Source organism: Pinus tabuliformis, chromosome 6 (assembly GCF_031772625.1).
Source record: "Pinus tabuliformis cultivar Carrire ecotype Pingquan chromosome 6, CPIR1, whole genome shotgun sequence".
NCBI lineage: Eukaryota > Viridiplantae > Streptophyta > Pinopsida > Pinales > Pinaceae > Pinus > Pinus tabuliformis.
In genome coordinates, this window is record NC_142292.1 from 120,857,871 (window position 1) to 120,878,671 (window position 20,801).

The window sequence follows — 20,801 nt, forward strand, 5'->3', positions numbered from 1 at the left end:
TAACGCCCCATTTAAGGTGATAGATCAATATTGTCGTCAAATCCCGTCATCCTTCCATAATCCATATCAAAACCCATAAACAAACAATTATAAGCACCTGATTGCAAAATAACCAAAGTACCTCTTAAGTGGAAGCCCACCTTTGCCCATGTGCTCATGTTGGATGTGTGAGAAGCAAATGGATGATGCAAGTGGTATAGAAATTGTATATCATCAACTAGTTGTGGTTGTCAGGGGTTGTTGGCTATGTGGTTGACTGGCTGGCTGTCAAGAATAGGAGAAATTTTTTCTCCTATGGGGTTACCCATTTTGGTGGGTAATAATTCTCACCATGACTGAATAGTTTCTAGTATCGATTATGCATACAAAATTGACATAATAGTGTGAAAAGTTTGTTCTGTGATTCAACAAACATATAGAAACTAGAGGAAGATTTATGGTTGTAATAAATCTACATTTACTCTAGTGGTGCTCTATTTAGCGTTTGAAGAGCATGCATTGTACCAAACTTGTATTGAGCTCTGGTGATAATAGACCTATATTGGTGGTCCCCTAACCAGGGTTTGGAAAGCATGAGTTATACCAACTTGTATTAAGTTGATGGTATATATTTTTGAAATATGAGGCAGTTATGGGATGAATTTCCCCAAGAGAAACTCAATTACCCCAAGGAAAATCCATCTTGCCCCAAAAGAGAATTTAATTTGGATAAAGGAAAATTATTATTTGGCTCTCCTCTCATTATTATTTCATGTGACAAATTTATTTGGGAAAGCAATCTCCAAGGCATTTATTAGCAAATTTGAATTCATGTTTTCCCTCCAAATTTGCAAGTCGACCTACCCCAAAGGATGTGACCCTGCGCTTGGAGGAACAACTATAAATAGGAATCTATCCTCCATCATTTGCAATCATTGCGGCCTAGTTTGTGACATCTTTGCGGCCTAATTTGAGGCATCTCAACGACCTCGTTTGTAATGACCCATCTCGAATTAAAGGGAGCCTAAGAATATTAGCATGCATATGATCATGAATATGATAGCTACATAAGCATGCATCGCATGTACCACACTAGTATACATACTAGCTAATATTGAAAAATGTGCAAGTACAAGGTAATGAATTGATTTGTCAAGTAAATACCTAACTCACCAGAATATAATGAATATATAGATGGGGTACTTAATATGTATACCACCATCATAATATATAATTAATACATTCTTCAAAAATAAAGTAAATACAATGGATTATGAATTAAATTAAATTTATAAGATATGAATTAAATTAACAAACTCTGATAAAAGTGCAAGTTCAGTTAATAGTATTTAAGTTTTTAAATAAAAAATTGAAATTCTTTAATAATTCGTTGTCCCGTGAACTAAATAGATATAAACCTGTGTCCATAACTCATTTCGCGTATAAAATGTGACTACCTCTTTAGACCCTTCGAGAGACTAGGTGACCAACAAAAGGTGTGGATAACTTTATTAAAATTGGGAAGGCAGTGATGCTTTGGGGATATAAGGGAGCAAACCTAATGCGACCTTCTTCTGCATATTTGCGGCCTAATCTCAGTCTTAATAAGGACTTCAGCTGTGGTTTCTCTACGGACATATTCCGATCATTCTCTGTTTATATGTGGCCTGTAATATTCCAAATTGAAAATTTAGAGCAAATAACATAAACATGTATAAGGAACAACAACCATAAACAAATATTGCACATGCCGACCAAAACACCAAGAAAAAAAAGAACAGTTGATCCATCTTATTAATCTCGAGAATGATGAGTACAATGGGTAAGAACAATGAAACCTGGGCTTCTTACTGCAACTGGGTGAGAGTGTAATGCCCCAAGTGTTGGAATGGCTCTCCCAAGAGATTTGCGCCCTGCCCCCTTCTAGCTGCTGATGGAAAGGAACATGAGAAACTACTCTGAAAAGTACTCGAAATGAGATGAAACTGGGTAAGAAGCCTCCTCGCCAGAAACCTAGGAAAACCCAGAAATGTCTCACAAACCCAAGTGGTGGAAATGGTCCCAGAGTGGAATGCGCCCTTCTTTAGCAAATTTTTGTTGTTGGCTATTGGTTGGAACTAGGAATTCTACCCTCAGAAGCGCTCAAAAAATTCTACCAAATTTACTAGAGCCTCCTCTCAATAAACTCAGAAAAATCCATAAAGGGTTTCGGTTGAATCCAAAGTGTCCTAGTGACCCCAAGAAATGTGTATGGCTCTAACTGGCTGGTTGAAGAAGCTGGAAGAAGAACTGATGAAATATACCACCAAAACATTGTTGGAAAGTTCACCCTTCAAATCCCCTACAAAGACTTGTCATCATTCGGATCCACTTAGACACAATGTTCTCACACTTGATCAAGAGGACTCTCAGATTAGACATGGAAACCATGGATGAGCATATGGCAGATTGATTATAAATTTAATAACTCTGCCTTTCAGTTGTTTTTTTCCGAGGGGTAAAAAACACATAATTTTATTCAACTTTTGAAAAAAGGAGTGAAATTACATTTTGTAGATGTTATCTACGTTCAATAAGAGCATCTTCTCGACTAAAGTGCATAAAAAAATGAAGAAATAACAGAAAACATGAAAAGTTAAGTATTATAGTAATCACTTTAACTTTTTTTCTTTCCTTTCTTTCTTTTGACCTTCTGCCATCCCCCTTAGTGAGGGTCAACAGGAATCATTACCAAATCATTCATAGTGGTCTCTAGTGGGGGTTTTTTATCTAAATCAGAACTTTCTAAAACATGAGTTCTCTTTGTGCCCACAGTCCCATCCTCTTTGTGTGCCATGCCTTATGCTGCTCGGGTTCGTGGATCGCTTTTGATTCTATATCAGTCTGTGTGTGGGTTTCATTTCCAGCATGCACATGAGTACTCCCTTCTTCATGGTTTGATGGATTCTTTGTGATTTCCCCTTCATCCTCCGTAATGACAAGGATTAAAAGGCTAACATCTTTTTGTTTTGCGATCTTGGCCTTTTTTTCTTTTCCTTTTTTGCCTAGGGACAAGTGTCCTACAGGTGTCTTATTTGGTAACATGAACAACAAGCTCTATTTTCATAATCCAGAATTTGGGCCCACTAAAAGGTTTTATGTTTCAGTTGAATGTGATCAGGTAGACCTTTGCTTAGGTTTATTTCTACACAGATTCTGGCGAAGGTAAATAACCCTTTCTCCATTTTGTCAGAGTCCAACTTTTTAAATGACCCCAGAGTATTTCCAATATCTTCAAGAACCTTGTCATGCCAAAGAGGAAGGAGGAGATTCACCAACCTCACCCATACTGGCATTTTTCTTACCACCATTACTGCGGGATCAAAATCTAGGAACCAAGGAGGATGAAGAAACTTGCTCTGCCCCAAAACCATTTCCCATCTTTGAATACTCTCTCGAAATCTTATTGAGTATCAAACTAGACAATGAAGAAACCTTTTGAGCATAGGTACATTTTGCAGTTGCTGGCCTCGGTTAATTAAACCCACTGATGCAAAGCATCAGACCTGGGCCAAAAGCCATTGAATCTGCAAATCACTGCCCTGGATTGGAGAATAGAAAAAGGTTGATTTACGTTTGTTAGGTTTACCTCCATGGTAGTTGTTCAACAATGTAAGGCCCAGGGTTCAATTGTGGCAAATCCAATGAATTTGAGCTCTTGCCTTGTGTTGCATCCTTATAGGATACAAAAGCTCTAGGGTTCCTAGATCCTGAAGCACCGCCTCACAGACTCAAGTTCAAGACAATGTTGTAATTTCTTGAAATGTGATTATCCTGCAACTGAGATAGATCCTGGACCTGCTTTCCTTTATAAAGCGGAGGTTGTGTACGTGTAGGAAAATCCAATGGGATCTCAATACTATACTTAAGATTTGCCACTAAGTCCAAACCCATGACCCAAAAAAGGAAGGATTTCCTATTTAGGGATTTAATAAAAATAAGAAAGACCTCCTCTTATTCCAACTCTTCTATTCCTCCACCCAACCCAGATCAGTTAGGATGAGGGATTTTTTCTGGCAGATCCGTGCCATGAGTGCATGGATCTAACTTTGCGACCCAAATAGACCAAAGGAAAGGGGCTATACCTACCTAATCCAATTCGATGGCAGGTGTGGGATCCAAAAGAAACTTTTCAGTTCTTGTGTGAAACTCGTCCAAACTATTTCATCACAGAGTCATCCCCTGCCAAGCATTAGTGAGCCCTTCGCACCACCGACTGAGTGAAAAAGAAATGGACCAATAGATCCCCCTTCAACCAGAGTATTAGATCCCACCGTGAGCACAGAGGGGTTGCAGAAGTTTAGGGAGGGAGGCAACCAAAACACTCCCTAGGTTACCCAAATTAGTGATCAGCGCTTTCCTTGGGTGTTATTGAACTCTTCATCGTCGTTTTGTAATAGGCACATGTTGCATATCTCGAAACCACAGCCACGAGCCGCACGTGATGGAACCCCACAAGCTCCTCTTGCAGTCATAACCCTAATGTGTTGAACAAGCTCCATTCTTCTCCTAACAGACTCCTTCCTACCAAAAAATTATGATTTTCCTGCCTTTCATATGCTATCAGCTTGATTAAATATTAAGTTTTAATCTTATATAGAAAAAAACCAAAAGCATATACTTAACAAATTCCCATACCAAGTACCTTCTTCACAAAACAAATTACAACTTCCTTGAGTCCTTCAAACAGCAAAAATGCAGCAAATAAAAATGCCCCTCCTTTGCACAACAAATAAATCACCCCTCCACACAAAAAAGAAAATCACCCTACAAATATCGATAAATAATGATAGCAGAATTCAACCTCTTTCACAAGCACACTCACAAACTAAAAGAACTTGGTGTCTTACACTGAAAGCTAAGTTGCTGGAAACGTGGGTCTAGGGTCCATTTCCGTACGGAAACGAAACAGAAATGAGGAAACTCGTACCGTACGGCCCGGAAATTTGTTTCCGGCCGTACTAGCCTGTTTCTCGAGGAGGAAACATGGCCAGTATGGCCGGAAACGAGTTTCCGGACCGTACGACAGAGTTTCCTCATGCAACTTGACTTTTTCTTATGTTTTTTTTTATTATTTTGTTTTCTATTTTTTTATTGGGCGACTAAAGTGGCTTCTAGTTACCAGTGGTCCTTCTAAAGAATGGGATGTGGATGCAGAAAGTCCTGATTTGGATCTCTCTCTTGCTGCTCTGAATATTGAGGTCCAGCCTAGAAGTGGAATTGGCCCATCATCTTCTTTAGCACCACCATCCACTGTTGAGCATGATTCTGCTTCTATTTTTTATGAGGATTAGTCTTTTGTCTCTATAGTTCTTGCAGCCTTGTAGTCTTTATTGTACTTGCAACCTCATATATATAATAAAGGTTGATTTTGAGATTTGGATATATAATATAGGTCACTTTTGGATATTCCAATATTTTTATTTTCATTATGTGATCATTCATGAGTAAATGTGATGTAAATTTAATCATAATGTTTAAATGTAATAAATTATAATCTATCATGTATGCTTTACGATTGCACATAACATTTCTTAAATGTCCTAACTTCTAATATATATATATATATATATATATATATATATATATTTGTGTTTCCCCGTTTCCAAAATTTGGGGAAGTCGCATTTTGTACCTATACCCGTTTCCCCGTTTCATGCAACTTAGACTGAAAGTATAACTCGACCTCCTTCACAAATTGTCAAACACACAGGCAATAAAATCACCATTCTAACATCAAAGTACAAATAAGAAAGAATTGATGATAGATGAGACTAAAACGAGGAGTTTCTATTTAACAATTCATTTAGTATTTTACTCTTTCATTCCCAACATTTTTTCCCTCCAAAATGCCCTGTGGGGTCCACAAAAACATGACAAGCACGAACTCATGAGTTTTGAGGGTGGACTCATGAGCATGGTAAACCTTTGCTAAGTCTAGAAATTCCCCAATCTGCTTGGAAATCCTGAGCTGAGTACGCGTTTCAAACGAAACTTGTCCAATCAAATAACACTGCTACCACTCATTATACTTCTCTTTCTATAACTTTCCTAATTCACACTAAACTTTATGCGTCTGTCTTTAATAGTTCCTCATTACATATAGATCGTTTCCTATTGCTCTTTCTACACATTATGTGCAACAAAATCATCAAAGGTGCACCAATTACATAGAAAATCAGCCCAGCTGCCCACCTAAACACAATATAAGCAATTCACAAAATAATTTCCTAAGACAACAATGACTAGCAATTGCATAAATGATGCATGTAAGTTGATTTGAACAACATAATCTGTATCAACCAGAAATCATTTCCACCAAGTTTACAACAAACATTAAGTGGCAATTTAAGCACAAGGCATTAGCTTAACCAATTGTTGCCAATGCTGCTGGGCATTCAGCTAGTTCCATGCTAGTGGGTGTCTGGTTTGAATCCCCTTGGGCTAGATACACTAGTTTAAGCTGACAGGTTTACTAGGTATGCCATCCACAAATGTGGAGAAGCATCCCTTGCATTTACCTGTGAGGTTTTCCTTTGAAAAAATCAGTAAGTGGCAAATTCAAAAACAATATACTAATTAGGTTAATTTGAAGAACATAATGATATATCTAGAGCAATTCCAGCCAAATTAAATGACAAACCAGTAAATTTCTGACTTTACTTCTATAACATACTTGAAATGCACCAGTAAAGTTCCATCTCAATTGATTTGTTGTCAATCTTGGGATGACAACAGATAAAACTGGCATGGTAGGACGGTATTTTGCTATTAACCTGAAGCAAACAAGCGACAAATTTAAGCTCAGAGGTTAGGACACATAAATAGGTTTTAATATCTATTGTAAGGCACTTCTTGGTTTCACACAATTCCACCAGATTAAACATTAAATAAGAACAAATTTATACCGACTTCACTAAAAGCCTGAAAATAAGTTACTGTAAATTACTCAAGTACTAAATCAGATATGTCAATTGGAAATTGATAAAATAATGCCATTTAGTTGTTCTAAAATACTATAAACTAACATTCAAAATGATACCTACATTTTGAAATAACTTTTATAATAAACTGGCCATGTCGATAGTTAAATGAAACAAATTGGGATTTCTCGAAATTCGTTTGCTTTCCACTGTTATGATCATCCAAAGAAAGTGAAACAAGTGCAAAGATGATAAAAAATACCTAGCGGTTCCTCCAGTTGCTGTGAATACGACAATAACCGAAGCCTTCACTTTGAGAGCAGCACTTACCTGCAAATAGAGCATGTAAACTATATAGAGCATCTTTAGATAAATTACCAACATTTTCCAGACCTTTGCAGGATAAATCTAAAATAGTTATTACCAGTGTACAGTTTGTTATAATAACGAGAGTCAACAACATTGCCAATACTGCTGCTATTAAAATCCACCACTCATAATAATAAGATTTAATACTTACTGCAGTGGTTGCAATAGATTCCAAGTGACTCATTGGGTCAATGCCATGTTTCACAGTCCTCTTAAAATAAAGAGCTTGATTGTACACTTTCTCTGCCTGTATTTATTTATCTAACTTAGCATCGGCAATTACTAAACTGTAATATGGATCGAAATAAGCTGTGCACTTGCTACTTTGGATATCTTTCAAGAGATGACTAATGAAAAATAACTAGAGGAAGATTATAATACCCACTTCTGCACAGATCTTCCCTACTATTGAGATGGTCTGAAAAGGGTATAAACCGCGGAAAGTTTCTGCACCTAATAGAATAGCATCTGTACCTGCAATTATGAAGATTGGAAGCTATAAGACTATCACATCTATTTGCATCAAAGTGTTTTTGGTACTACTTAGTAACAGTTAGACGTCAACATGTCGTTGTATCACTTAAATATGGAGAGTGAACGCTTCACTAACCATCTAGAACAGCATTTGCAACATCAGTTGCTTCCGCACGTGTCGGCCGTAAATTACCCGACATACTGTCAACAACACGCGTGACTACAACGGGCTTTCCAGCCATGTTACACTTGTGGACGGCGGCTTTCTGGAATAAAAACACCTGCAATGTACACGAGTTATGAAGTTAAACGTACATAATGAGTCAGTTTTTATTTATTGTATGGAAACTGTAACTTTCAATTAATCAAAAGGTTGCATCAAGCTGGTTTGCGTCGTCTGCTGGATCATTTCTGACTATTTTGATATCATATTTATATCATTCTAGAAGGCTACAGTAAATATGCCCAAAGCCTGTCACTGTTATTGGACCTCACATTATTAAAGATCGCAGAAGTTATCCTACTTCAGTACTAAAATATTTTTTTTGCGGATAACTAGCAAGAGATAACAAATTTTTCAAGGAAATTTCTGCGTAGTTACTGCATTCCACTGTCTCAGGCGGGACTAACCATCAATTCTGTGTGGGTTTGTGGGCATGTAGGCAATTGTGTAATGTACCGACAGTTGTGAGTGGATTAAAGGGAATCTTGATTAATTTTTTTAAATATCCAAATCTAGTAAGTTCCTTTTACGTCTGTTTTTTCCTTTTGCCCAGTGAAATTTGTGGGAGAAAATAATTCCAAACATTACCTCCTGGTGTCAGCTGTCAATCCAAGTGTCTTCATAATTAGTTAAGTTCACTTCAGTTAGTTGAGTTCTAGTTCAGTTCTACTTCAGTTATTTATTGATGATGTCTCCCATGTAATATATTTAATTGTTACTGAGTAATGTGAAGAGAGAGTCCGCTCCACTTCCATTTGCTGAGTTTATTCTGTGTCTTTGTTTTCTGTTTCTCAATCATTGTCATGTTATCAGAACACAAGGTTACGTAAAACTCTTTGAGAGCAGCATTTAAAATTGTGTGTTCAAGAGTTTGTAAGCCAGTGTTGAAGAGTTTGTAAACCCACTGCTGTTAAGAAGAATCTAGACTGAAGTGAGCCACCGCAGACGCATAACCACAAGCCAGGAATTTTCGTTGCAGGCAGCCAATATGTTTGCAAGTCAATTTGCTTGTTGAGCTACCATCAGCTTAACAAATGGGAAAAGTCAAGAGGCTGAGAAAGTCAAAGCAATATCAAGCGTTGTTTGAGATCTAATTGAAAGAGTTGGAAGCCAATAGGAAAAAAAATGTCTTGGCATTAAAATGCATAAAGGAATACGTGCTCACAACCACAACCATCGCGGTCAGAGTCAGAGTTGACAGCCGAATTTGTTTGGTCTATTTTGTAGAAGCTGCATAGTAAGCCAGTGTTGAAGAGTTTGTAAACCCACTGCTGTTAAGAAGAATCTAGACTGAAGTGAGCCACCACAGAGGCATAACCACAAGCCAGGCATTTTCGTTGCAGGCAGCCAATATGTTTGCAAGTCAATTTGTTTGTTGAGCTACCATCAGCTTAACAAATGGGAAAATGGGCAAACTCAAGAGGCTGAGAAAGTAAAAGCAATATCAGGCGTTGTTTGAGATCTTTTTGAAAGAGTTGGAAGCCAATAGGCAAAAAAAAGCCTTGGCATTAAAATGCATAAAGGAATATAGCATTCTTCCCCTCATTGCAAATGCAAAGACAACGAAGGAAGCTTGGGATATCCTTGAGAGGATTTTTGGTGTAATGGGGGGTAATCAAGTTGAAGATGAAAAGAAAGGTGGATCTATAACAGCAGATCTACAGAAAGATGAAGAGTTTGGTGAATCCCACTTGAAAGTGGATGGCAATGATGATGGTGTAGTACCAGCAGCAAAGAAAGAGCATATAGATGCTCATGAATCCCACTGTGTTCAGCCACAAATGGACCATAATTAGAGAATCCAACAACAGATCTTGCTGAAGACAGTGAAGCTACCAATGTAAATGAATTGGTGGATCCAGCAATTAAAAATGTTGAAGTTAATTTTGATGAAGAACAATTAACTTGTGATGAGTGGTTGAACATGATGCAACAGAAACATCTCATTGATATGTTGTTATTTTGTAATAGAAGCCCACTTGTACGTGGAAGCCAAGTGGAAGACAACTTGTTTACAGCGACAGAGGTTGGTAAAGAAGTGAAACTTAATGCAATGCTAGAGGCAGAGAAGGAAGAGAAAGAGAAGAAAGTTCTCATTGCAGAGCAAAAAGAACAGAGTCAATATGGTTCTGCATATGTTTTTTCATATAAACTTAACATTGATTTTGAGTGTGCAGATGTTAACAATAACCAGGAAGAAGTAACAAAACTTGAAGAATTAAATTTTCTTGAAGCATGGCTTGAAACACCATGTGTTGATGAAGTCTGCATAGAAGTTGCAGCAACGAATGTTGAAGACAACATGGATGATGTAGAAAATGAAAAAGCTCATGAAATTTTCATGTACTAGAGTCCTAAAGAGATAAAATTTTATTATGGACTTATGTTGCATCAAGTTGATGACAAAGAACAAACCATAGAATATGACATGTGGCAGCAGTCCACACACAAGCAAATTTTTGAAGTAGAGGACACGCATGGACAACCTGAAATTATTTTCTATATTAAAACAATGAAAGAGCTACACCAACAAATGAAGAAACTGAAATTTGGATTCTACATCAAAAAGACAAAGTTGAAGAATTCAGAGGATATAGGATCTGGAAGAAAAGAAAAAGAAAAAGAAATCCAGCCCAAGCGCTGATGTCAAAGTTTTTGAGTCATTGTAAGCCTAGTTGAGACTCATACTAGTAGGCATCTTAGCTTAGATTTTTGTGGTTGTAATTAAGGGGGAGTTTTGAATAAAATAATTCCAACCACCACATATTGGTCTTAGCTGTCAATCCAAGTGTCTCAATAGTTAGTTTAGTTTAGTTCAATTAGTTGAGTTCTAGTCCAGTTCTACTTCAGTTATTTATTGATGATGTCTCCCTATGTAATGTAAAGCGAGAGTCTGCTCCAAACTTCACTCCACTTCCATTTTCTAAGTTTATTCTTGTCTCTGTCTTCCACCTCTCAGTCCTTGTCAAAATTCACCTCACCAATGTGAAAAATGATGGATAGAATATTCATATTAACATTGCCAGTTACCAGAAATGCGATCAAAGATTACTCTCTATCTTCTTTGAGGGTTTTGTACGAGTGAGAAACCTCATTAGTGTAATAACAATGATAAATAAGATAAGAATCACCACAAAAACAGGTCAATGAGATTGAAGAATATAGCCAATATCAATACAAAGTTTGAATGCAAATGCAGCTCTTAAAAATTGTCAAATATTTCAAAAACTTCACCGAATGGTAATCCTTTCTTTCTTCTTCAGTTGTTTTGTATGGTTAAGAATTATTCTAATTTTTATTATAGATAGTGCTTTTATATATGTTGTAACTATTGCTCGTATGCAAAACCTCGGAACCCCATTTTTTGGATATGTTTTCATCTCTACTCTTATTTTCAGTTTCTTGGTTTTGGTAACATAGTTTTTCCCCAAAGTTTTGGTAGCATAGTTATTATTCAATATAGTTATATATAATGATACATAAGTGAAGAGCTATTTACAATACCTTTCAATTGTGGAATTATACACACTTTGATTTTATTAGAAATTCTCAAAAAAAAAAAAAAAATTGTCATTAATGCGGGTTGAAATTGTCCGATACAGAGAAATCGTTATTAGTTTTCAAAATGGAAATACATTGACAATGTCATCATTCAAGAATTTGAAAATGGAATAACAGAATAATAATAATATTAATATTATTATGCTATTTTATAAATATTGAAATTTGAAGTGAAATTATTGTAAATAAATGTTTAAGAACATTCAAATGACAAGTATGAACAACAAGTGACATATTAAAATTTAATAACAAACCCATCTCTGTTATTTTTTTATAGATGATTACATAATGCAAGTTATCAAGCTCTCAAAAGAGAAAAATTTGCTTCCTAAAAGCGCCCATGGCCAAACCACGTGAGGAAAAAGACATGTGGGAAATTTTCTTCATAAATGGATGTTTTTAGAAGCTTCTACAAGTGTCATTAAGACTTCATTAACCTGAAGTTAGGGCTTAATCATGCTTTGGTCTGTCCCTGAAATTAAAACAAGGAAAACAATTCCTTAAACATTTTGGAGAGCGTTGTATGAACCTTGGTAAAATCTTGAAACATGTTTCAGGCCATATGAAACACATTTCCTACATGTGAAACATGAACCAGTTCATACCAAACCCATTTCAAGGCCATACCAAATATGCTATCATGTTTCCGTACATGATATGGCCCATAAGGTGTGCTTCCTACAACTTAGATGTAAGGAAACCTGCTATAACTTCTACAAGGTGCTTTGCATTTAGTTAAGATATATAAGATAATTTTATTGATATCCGCTAATGACAGTAAAAGTTATGTCAATAGGACTCAAAAATATAATCCAGTGGTAATGTCAAACCAACTCCTAAAAATTAAAAGATAAACAAAATAAAATAAACAATTGAATTAGAGAATTATCCAAAAGCATATGCATATATACAACATCACAAAGGGCTACTCATCATCATAAGTAGGTGCAAAACAAGAGTGGTGAGAGTAAGCCCTGATATCCACATTGGAGGCGGAGGTGAAAGTAGAGGTCAAAGATGAAACTGTCTCCCTTGCACCACCAACCACAAAGAAGGATTCAAATAATTTCCTACCAATGTGCACAAGGGCAAGTCCAAGGCTAAGAGGACATTATCTTAACACTTGAGGTTGATGAAAAGAACCTTGTGATAAAAAACTAGTTTCTCAAAGTGAGGAATGGGAAAACTAACCTGTGCTAAGAGAAAGAACTCCTCAAAAGCATATTGTCAACCAAAGTTTAGAAGCATCAAGTGGTGTGAGGCCTCATCGATCTATTGACGAATGTGTCTTAGGTCCATCTCTATGACATAATACCACAAACAAATGGGACAAGAGGCAAAAGTAAGTGAAGCCTATAATGCATGTTTAAGAAATGGTATTGTTACTACAAAATCTAGTAGCTTAGTGCAAAGCCTCACTAGGCACTCTAGATCTAGGGCAATAATGAGATCAGCCACCACTGTCAACTTAGTGGCTTCTCTTCTGTTATTTTGTGGTTGAATGTTACCCCCCCAAGGGAGGCTTCCCCAACAAGACTTAGAGGTTAGGTGACTTATTGATTCTAAGTCAAAAGCTCCCTAAGGAGCTTGTTAATTTATACGCGCAAGAAAGGATTTCAATGAAGAAAGGCTTGGGGTGAGAGAGATGATGGGTTGAAGGAGATCACTAACTAACATTGGCATTAAGGGAATTTTGAGGTCAAAATGGGCCTCAAAACAAAAAAAAAAGTAATAACAAAATTAACTTTATACAAACGAGAAGCATTCAAGATGATGATGTCATACCTAGGGGTAAATATTTTGGAGAGAAAAGAGGAAAACTATTTTTTTAGTTATATTTTTGACTATTCTCCTTATAGGTTTACTCAAATTTTAATAGGTTTACTCAAATTTCAAGTGTATACACCCATTCGATGAGAAACTAAATCCCACATCCAACGAGTACCCACTCTCCATACTTCTGAGTAGATCCACATCGAAAAAATTGAAAATACATTAAAATACAAATATCGCATCAAGGACTATGCCTTGAAAGTACTTGTTGTTCCGGTCAATGTTGATTCGTTAAAGAAGTACGAAGAGGCCCAGGGGAAGGCCAAGTGCATGATCCTAGACGAGTTCAAAGATCATGTAGTACCACACATTGATGAGAAGTGTTGAAGTTTCTAAGTTTACTTAGTTTAGAAACCCTTCATGCACTTTTTCTGATTTATTCCTACCTACTTGTTATTTTTCTTTAACAAATTATTTACAAAGTAAACACTAAAAATAAACACCAGTGCATGCTCAACATACTACAGATCAGCAACTAAAAGAAACAAGAACAAACACGCCACATGACACCATTACTTTTGGACCAATGTCCCCGAAAAAACCCAATGCAGGAAAACCGGTACAGTTATCTGAGGGTTTTCTTATTAAGCAATATCAGAGTACAATCTGGGTGCCGAAACTGACCTACTCAACAAAGATTTTCCTTAGCAGCTATACCTCACAGTTTGAGAGAAATCTCCTGGCTGAAACCCCGGAAAATCCTTCTGGCAATTCCTCAGCACAAAACTGCTCTTGCAACCCCAACATCTGCCCAAACTAGACTGCGTCAGCCCCTCTCTATCCCACACTGGCCCTCTGTCAAGCCCATAAGGCCCTGCGTCAGCTTTGGGAGCCTCTACGTCAACTGCACTGGCCCCTCTAGTGCTCTGCGCAGAGCTTGGCTGCCTCTGCGTAGCCCTGCGTGAACCCATGTTGGCTTTGTGTCACCCTCCTTAGTTGTTGCACTGCTCTCTCGGCGCAATCTTTACCTTCTCTGTTTCTCTGTACTCAATGCCCCTCAGTTGCTCTCCCGATCACTGATTATATCTCTCTTAGCAAACCCTGCTCTAGATAATAGAATGACTGATCATCTGGTGTACACTCCAAGTGACCCTCAAGCCTCCTCTTATACTTTTCCTGTTGTCATCTCAACGGCCGAGATTAAGTCCCTAATCAACGATAAGATTAGATCTGGCTTCATCCATGTCTTTTGGACCACTCTAACACAAATTCATATTAATACACATTAATATTTTATTTTCCTAAGTTTAGACTTAGGGACTTCATTAAAAATATTAATTATTTTAATATCTCCTGATCTGTTTAGAATCTGCCAAAACCATTTCTGGGTATTGGTCCATGGAGCTCTCATGTGCCCCAACCTATCCACCAAATTTCGTGGCTAAAGCACATCTGATGCTACCCCAAATCAACACTTCCTCTTAGCAAGGACTATGTTCTAGCAATACTCCTCACTTAGTATTACTCTGATCATCCAGCATCAATACCTATGATGATGCTAGGCCTTCCTGCCCACCATCCTCTGCAGTGTTGCCTCCTATACTGCTGCCCATGGTTCTGCCACTGCCACTGTTGCATCTGTACGACATCTCCCTCTGCATCCGTGCTGCTACTGGTCTTTCCTCCCAGCACTGCATCTACACTGCAACTCCCTCTGCATCTATGTTGTTGTTGGTCCTTCCTCCCAACACTGCATCTGCAATGCACCTCCTCTCATCATGTTGCATCGTGTTGCCCATTCCTACACTGCAACTCAGTTACTGAGAAGTAAGTAGTTGATCTCCCAACTGACCTCCCTATTGGGCTAGACACACCCACTGATGCTAAAGCTCCCTCTGCCACTGACAAGTGCTCCCTCTGTGACCTCGGCGCTACTGCAACAACTCCCTGCATCTCGCATCGTTGCACACCTCTTTGTGCCTTCCTGCATTGGTGCAACACTCATGTGCCTTTTGCACTGCTACAGCCTACTAGCTTAGCACTGTCTTGGGACTCCTGCACTGTAGCTCTCTCTGTCGCTGCATTCGCATCCGTCTCTACCCACCCAGTCAGTCCTGCTACTCCTCGTCGGGGCTCCCGTAGCAAGGTCTAATCCAAGAGGTTGGGCACCTCGAGTATCCTGCCCCTTATCACTTGTAGTCTGTTTGACTATAGCTCGATGTCTCCCCACTTCCTCTCAAGTGGTGCGTGTGCACTCATGGCACAGTCATCATCTGTCAAAACATCCTTCTCTGCCCGTGTTGGCGCTACCTTAATCTTGGAAGACTCTCCCTTACTCTTCTTCCTTGGGCACTGGGTCGCATAATGACCCATCTCCACATAGTGGAAGCACTTGATCTTGGAGAGATCTTTCTTCTTCTACTTCTCTTGCTTTACCTCAGATGTTAGGGCGACATCCTCCTCCTCCTGCTAAAATTTGATCCCTTTGTTGTTGCTACCTGTCTTCGAATGTCGTCTGATCTCTTCCTGGTGAAGAGTTGCCCACATCTCGTCCCAAGGTAGGAGAGTTCCTCTGCCTAGGATACTCTGGACAAACACTTCCCAATCTTCTGAGATAGCATTTATGGTTGTCCTCACCATAAGCTCCTGATCCGGTGTCGCTCCTATAGCAGTCAACTAATCTTGGATCTCGTTCAATCCTTCAAGGAAGGTGCCAATCGATTAACCCTTCTTCATCTGATATGACCTCATCTGGTTCTCGAGCAGCATTCTTCTCTACACAGAAATATGTTGGTATAGTTTCTTGAGAGCCTCCCACATCTCCACTGTCATTTCCTTCTCGACTATATGTGGTACCACATGATCCTTGACCCCGTCAAGGATAATGCACTTGGCCCTCGCCATCGCCTCTTTGTACTTGTCGTTATCATTGGGGTCGACTGGGATAGCTATAACCTTCAAGGCAAAGTTCTTGACACAATTCCTGTCAAGCACTGATAAGATTATGGCCTTCCAGACTGCGAAGTTCGATGCTCCGTCCAGTCTATCCTAGTCTCTTACCCTGTGTAGTGCCATGACGCTCCTCTACTTCCCTCCTGGAAGTTCTTTGTTCGACTCCTCTAAGTCTCTACTTCCCGTCTGGAAGTTCTCTTCTGGACTCCCTCTGACACCTGATTTCCCTCGTGGAAATCCTTCTGCCACTTGTCGAGATGTCCCCTACTCTGATCGTCTTGTGCAACTGCACTGCTGATCTAGGATCCTCGGCTAGAAACCCTCGGTAACAACTCCTTTGGCCCTGCTCTGTCAAGTACTGTTCTGACTACAGTACCTCATCGACTCCACTCTGCAATATTTTTGCATCCTTTTAGACTCTAGCAACTGCCTCTCTGTGAACTGCGTCAGCCCCTCTCTGCCTCACGCTGACTCTACGTCACCCCAGATGGGTCTGCGTCAGCCCTGGGATGCCCTGTGTCAGCCCTCTAGCCCTCTGTGTCAGCAACACTAGCCTCTCTGAGGCTGTGCGCAGCTCCCGACTTCTTCTGCGTGGCTCTGGCTGGCTCTGCGTCACACTTCTTAGCTTTTGCGTTACTAGAAACAACTTCTGTCACCTTGGGACAATTGTTTTCTGTTGCTATTGCTCTGCTCGACTAATGTCTTTTAGTCCTCCTGTGATCTACAATCGCCCTCTGATACCATGTTGAAGTTTCTAAGTTTACTAAGTTTAGAAACCCTTCATGCACTTTTTATGATTTATTCCTACCTACTTGTTATTTTTCTTTAACAAGTTATTTACAAAGTAAAAACTGAAAATAAACACCAGTGCATGCTCAATATATTACAAATCAACAACTAAAATAAACAAGAACAAACACACCACATGACACCATTATTTTTGGACCAATGTCCCCGGAAAAACCCAATGCGAGAAAACCGGTGCAGCTACCTGAGGGTTTTTTTATTAAGCAATATTAGAGTACAATCTGGGTGCCAAAACTGGCCTACTCAATAGGGAATTTCCTTAGCAGCTATACCTCACAATTTGTTAGAATTCTCCTGGCTGAAACCCCGAAAAATCCTTCCGGCAGTTCCTCAGCACAAAACTTCTCTTGCAACCCCAGCGTCTGCCCAATCTAGACTGCATCAACCCCTCTCTGTCCCACGCTGGCCCTGCGTCTGCCTTTCTAGGCCTACGTTAGCCCCAGGAGGCCCTGCGTCAACTCTAAGAGCCTCTACGTCAGCTGCACTGGCCCCTCTGGTGCTCTACGCAGCACTTGGTTGCCTCTGCGTGGCCCTGCGTGAGCTCTTTGCTGGCTCTATGTCACCGTCCTTGACTGTTGCGCTGCTCTCTCGGCACAATCACTACCTTCTCTGTTTTTTTGTACTAAATGCCCCTCAGCTACTCTCCCGATCACTGATTCTATCTCTCTTAGCAAACCTCACTCTAGAGAATAAAATGACTGATCATCTCGTATACTCTCCAAGTGACCCTCAAGCCTCCTCTTATACTTTTCCTATTGACATCTCAACGGCCGAGATTAAGTCCCTAATCAACAGCTAAGATTAGATCTGGCTTGATCCATTTTGGACCACTCAAACACAGATTCATATTAATACACATTAATATTTTATTTTCCCTAAGTTTAGACTTAGGGACTCCATTAAAAATATTAATTATTTTAATATCTCCTTATTTGTTTAGAATCTGTCCAAACCCTTTTTGGGTATTGGAGATCTCATGTGCCCTAACCTATCCACCAAATTTCGTGGCTACAGCACATCCAATGATACCCCAAATCAATAAGAAGGAAACAACAAGGGAGATGTGGGAGGTGTTGACCACCTTATACCAGGGCACTTCCATCCAACAAAAGATGCTATTATAAAATCAACTAAGACAATACCAGAGGCAGGAGGGAGAAGAGATCGATCCCTTCCTCCTCAAGTTGCAAGGGATTCGCAACCAGGTGACTTCCGTGGGGTCTACACCAGATCCTGAGTTCATGGTCAGGACTACCCTGAATGCAGTCACACCAAGGACTGGGACACATTTGTCCAAAGTATCTTGGGCAGAGCGTCTCTCCCCAGTTGGGAGGATATGAGGGAAACTCTTTGACAAAAAGAGATCAAGAGGTTGATCAAGGCAGGGAGTAGCAGCAGAGGAGCTCGAGTCTAGAAGGAGGAGGAGGATGCAGCTCTCGCATCATCGGGAGAGCAAGGGCAGCAAAAGAGAAAGAAGAAGGATATTTCCAAGGTCAGATGCTTCAAGTGTGGGGTACTTGGACATTTCACCACTCAGTGCACCCGGAATAAGGGCAAGGAGGAAGCTTCTGACTCGAAGGCTACTCCAGCGAAAGCTGATAGGGAAGGCGAGGATGACGATTGTGCCATGAATGCTCATGCACCTCTGGGGAAGAGGTGTGGTGACGTGGAGTTGTAGTCGAGAGGACTACATGAAGGGCAAGATCCTTGAGGTGCCCAAACTCTTGGATCACATACGGCTACAGGAGCCCTTAACGGCAGTAGTAAAATGACGAGTGTCAGTTGGAGCGAGGTGTGATGGAGCGACAATGTCAGAGCTAGAGTGCCAAAGTCTGAGGTAATGCAATGGATGTTGTAGTAGTGCAAGAGGCACAGAGCAGTTTGTGTTGAATTTTCTAAGTCTATCCGTTAGAAAATTATTTGTATTCTACTGGTTTATTTCTCCTACTTGTCTAAATTCGAACAAGTTATTTAATACATAGATATCGAAATAACACAATACAGTCACAACATCTATGGATCATCAACTGAAAGAAAACAAGCCCACAAGTGACAGCGTTAGTTTGGACAAATGTCCCCGGAAAAACCCAATGTAGGAAAACCGATGCAGCTATTCTGAGGGTTGTATTATTATGCAGTCTTTCTGAATACAACTAGGTGCCTAACCGGCTCACCTGATAGAGAAAAATACACGGCAGCAATACCTCTATATTCGAAAACAGGGATTCAGAAAACCTATTCCATGAAACCCTCTCTGGCACAACTAAAGCTCAGCGCTAGCCCTTTTGGCCTCCGCATCAGCCTCCTGCTGACCTGCGTTAGCCCAAGGTTCCTCTGCGTCAACCCTCTTGTGAAAATTCTATCACTGCAACAACTGATTTATTTTACCTACTTATTTTCCCAATAAGTTATTTATTAAACTCCTTCAGTAAACATTAAAATAAATCATGCTGCATATAGCACACCATAATACATAAACAAACACATGCACAAGAATTAACACATCGACATAGATATTTTGGACAACAATACCCGAAAAAACCCAATGTGGGAAAACCAATGAAGCAAGGGAGGATTTTATTATTCAACAATTCTTCAATACAACTGGGTGTTGAACTGGCTTACCCAACAGAGAGAAAATTCTCCAGCACTTCTCCCAGTTTCAACGTCATCATGGTTGTCCTCTACGTAGCTCTCAGACCCTCTGTGTGAGTCCCTGCCTCTCTGCGTCAACATTGGGCCTCTCTGCATCACCCAAGCAAGCCCTCCAGTACTACGCAATCTGCTAGCTCTGCATCTGCCTCTCCAACCTCTGCGCTGATCTTCTAGTGCTGCTCCCGACTCTCTGTTCTGTACTTGCTGCCTCTTGCTGCTCTCCAAACCACTAGTTCGAATTTCTTAGATAACCCCACTCCAGAAATCGAACTAACTGGTCTCCTTCAGTGTGTTCTCCAGCTGACCCTCAAAACCCTTCTTATACTTTTCTCGTTGGTCCATCAACGGCCAAAATTAAATCTCTAATCAACGGTTAAGATTAGATTTGGCTTGATCCATGACTTTTGGAACCTTCTAACCCAGTTTTATATTAATACCCATTAATATTTTATTTTTCTTAAGTTTGGACTTAGGAACTCCATTAAAATATTAATTATTTTAATATCTCCCAAATCGGGTACAATCTGGATTCTGTCCAAACCATTTCTAGGTTTGGAGATCTCATGTGCTTTAGCCTCTTCACCAATTTTCATGGCTAGAGCACATTCGATGCTACCCAAAATCAATACTCCCTCTTAGCAGGGACTGTGCTCTAGTAATATTCCTCACTGAGCATCACTCTGATTATCCGGCACCGGTACCTGTGTTGTTGCTATGCCTCCCTGCCCAACATCCTCTGCACTGCTACATCATGTACTGATGCCCATGGCTCTGCCTTGCTGCATCCATACGGCAACTCCCTCTGCATCTGTGTTGTTGTTGGTCCTTTCTCCCAACACTGCAACTCCCTCTGCAATCGTGTTGTCGCTGGTCCTTCTTCCCAACACTACGTCTGCACTACATCCTCTTCTCATCACACTGCATCATGCTACTGCTAACTACCACTGCATGGTAGCATCACCCCCATTTCTGCTACTGAAATGGATTCTTTATCATCCCCATCTTTTCCCTGAAGTAATCAAACTTTGTTCTTCCAAGGACCTTGGT

At 39.7% G+C, this 20,801-nt stretch overlaps 1 protein-coding gene across 1 annotated transcript in view; it reads right to left on the bottom strand.

Moving 5' to 3' along the window:
- LOC149257638 (pyruvate kinase 1, cytosolic-like) overlaps positions 1-20,801 on the bottom strand; it is a 234,362-nt gene that overhangs the window by 87,517 nt on the left and 126,044 nt on the right. Inside the window, exons 10-14 of the mRNA XM_089414481.1 lie at positions 7,920-8,064; positions 7,695-7,783; positions 7,461-7,556; positions 7,203-7,270; positions 6,694-6,793 (exon numbers count right to left, since the gene is read on the bottom strand). Of these exons, the coding sequence (XP_089270607.1) occupies positions 6,694-6,793; positions 7,203-7,270; positions 7,461-7,556; positions 7,695-7,783; positions 7,920-8,064 (498 nt within the window). The remainder of the gene's footprint in view (positions 1-6,693; positions 6,794-7,202; positions 7,271-7,460; positions 7,557-7,694; positions 7,784-7,919; positions 8,065-20,801) is intronic.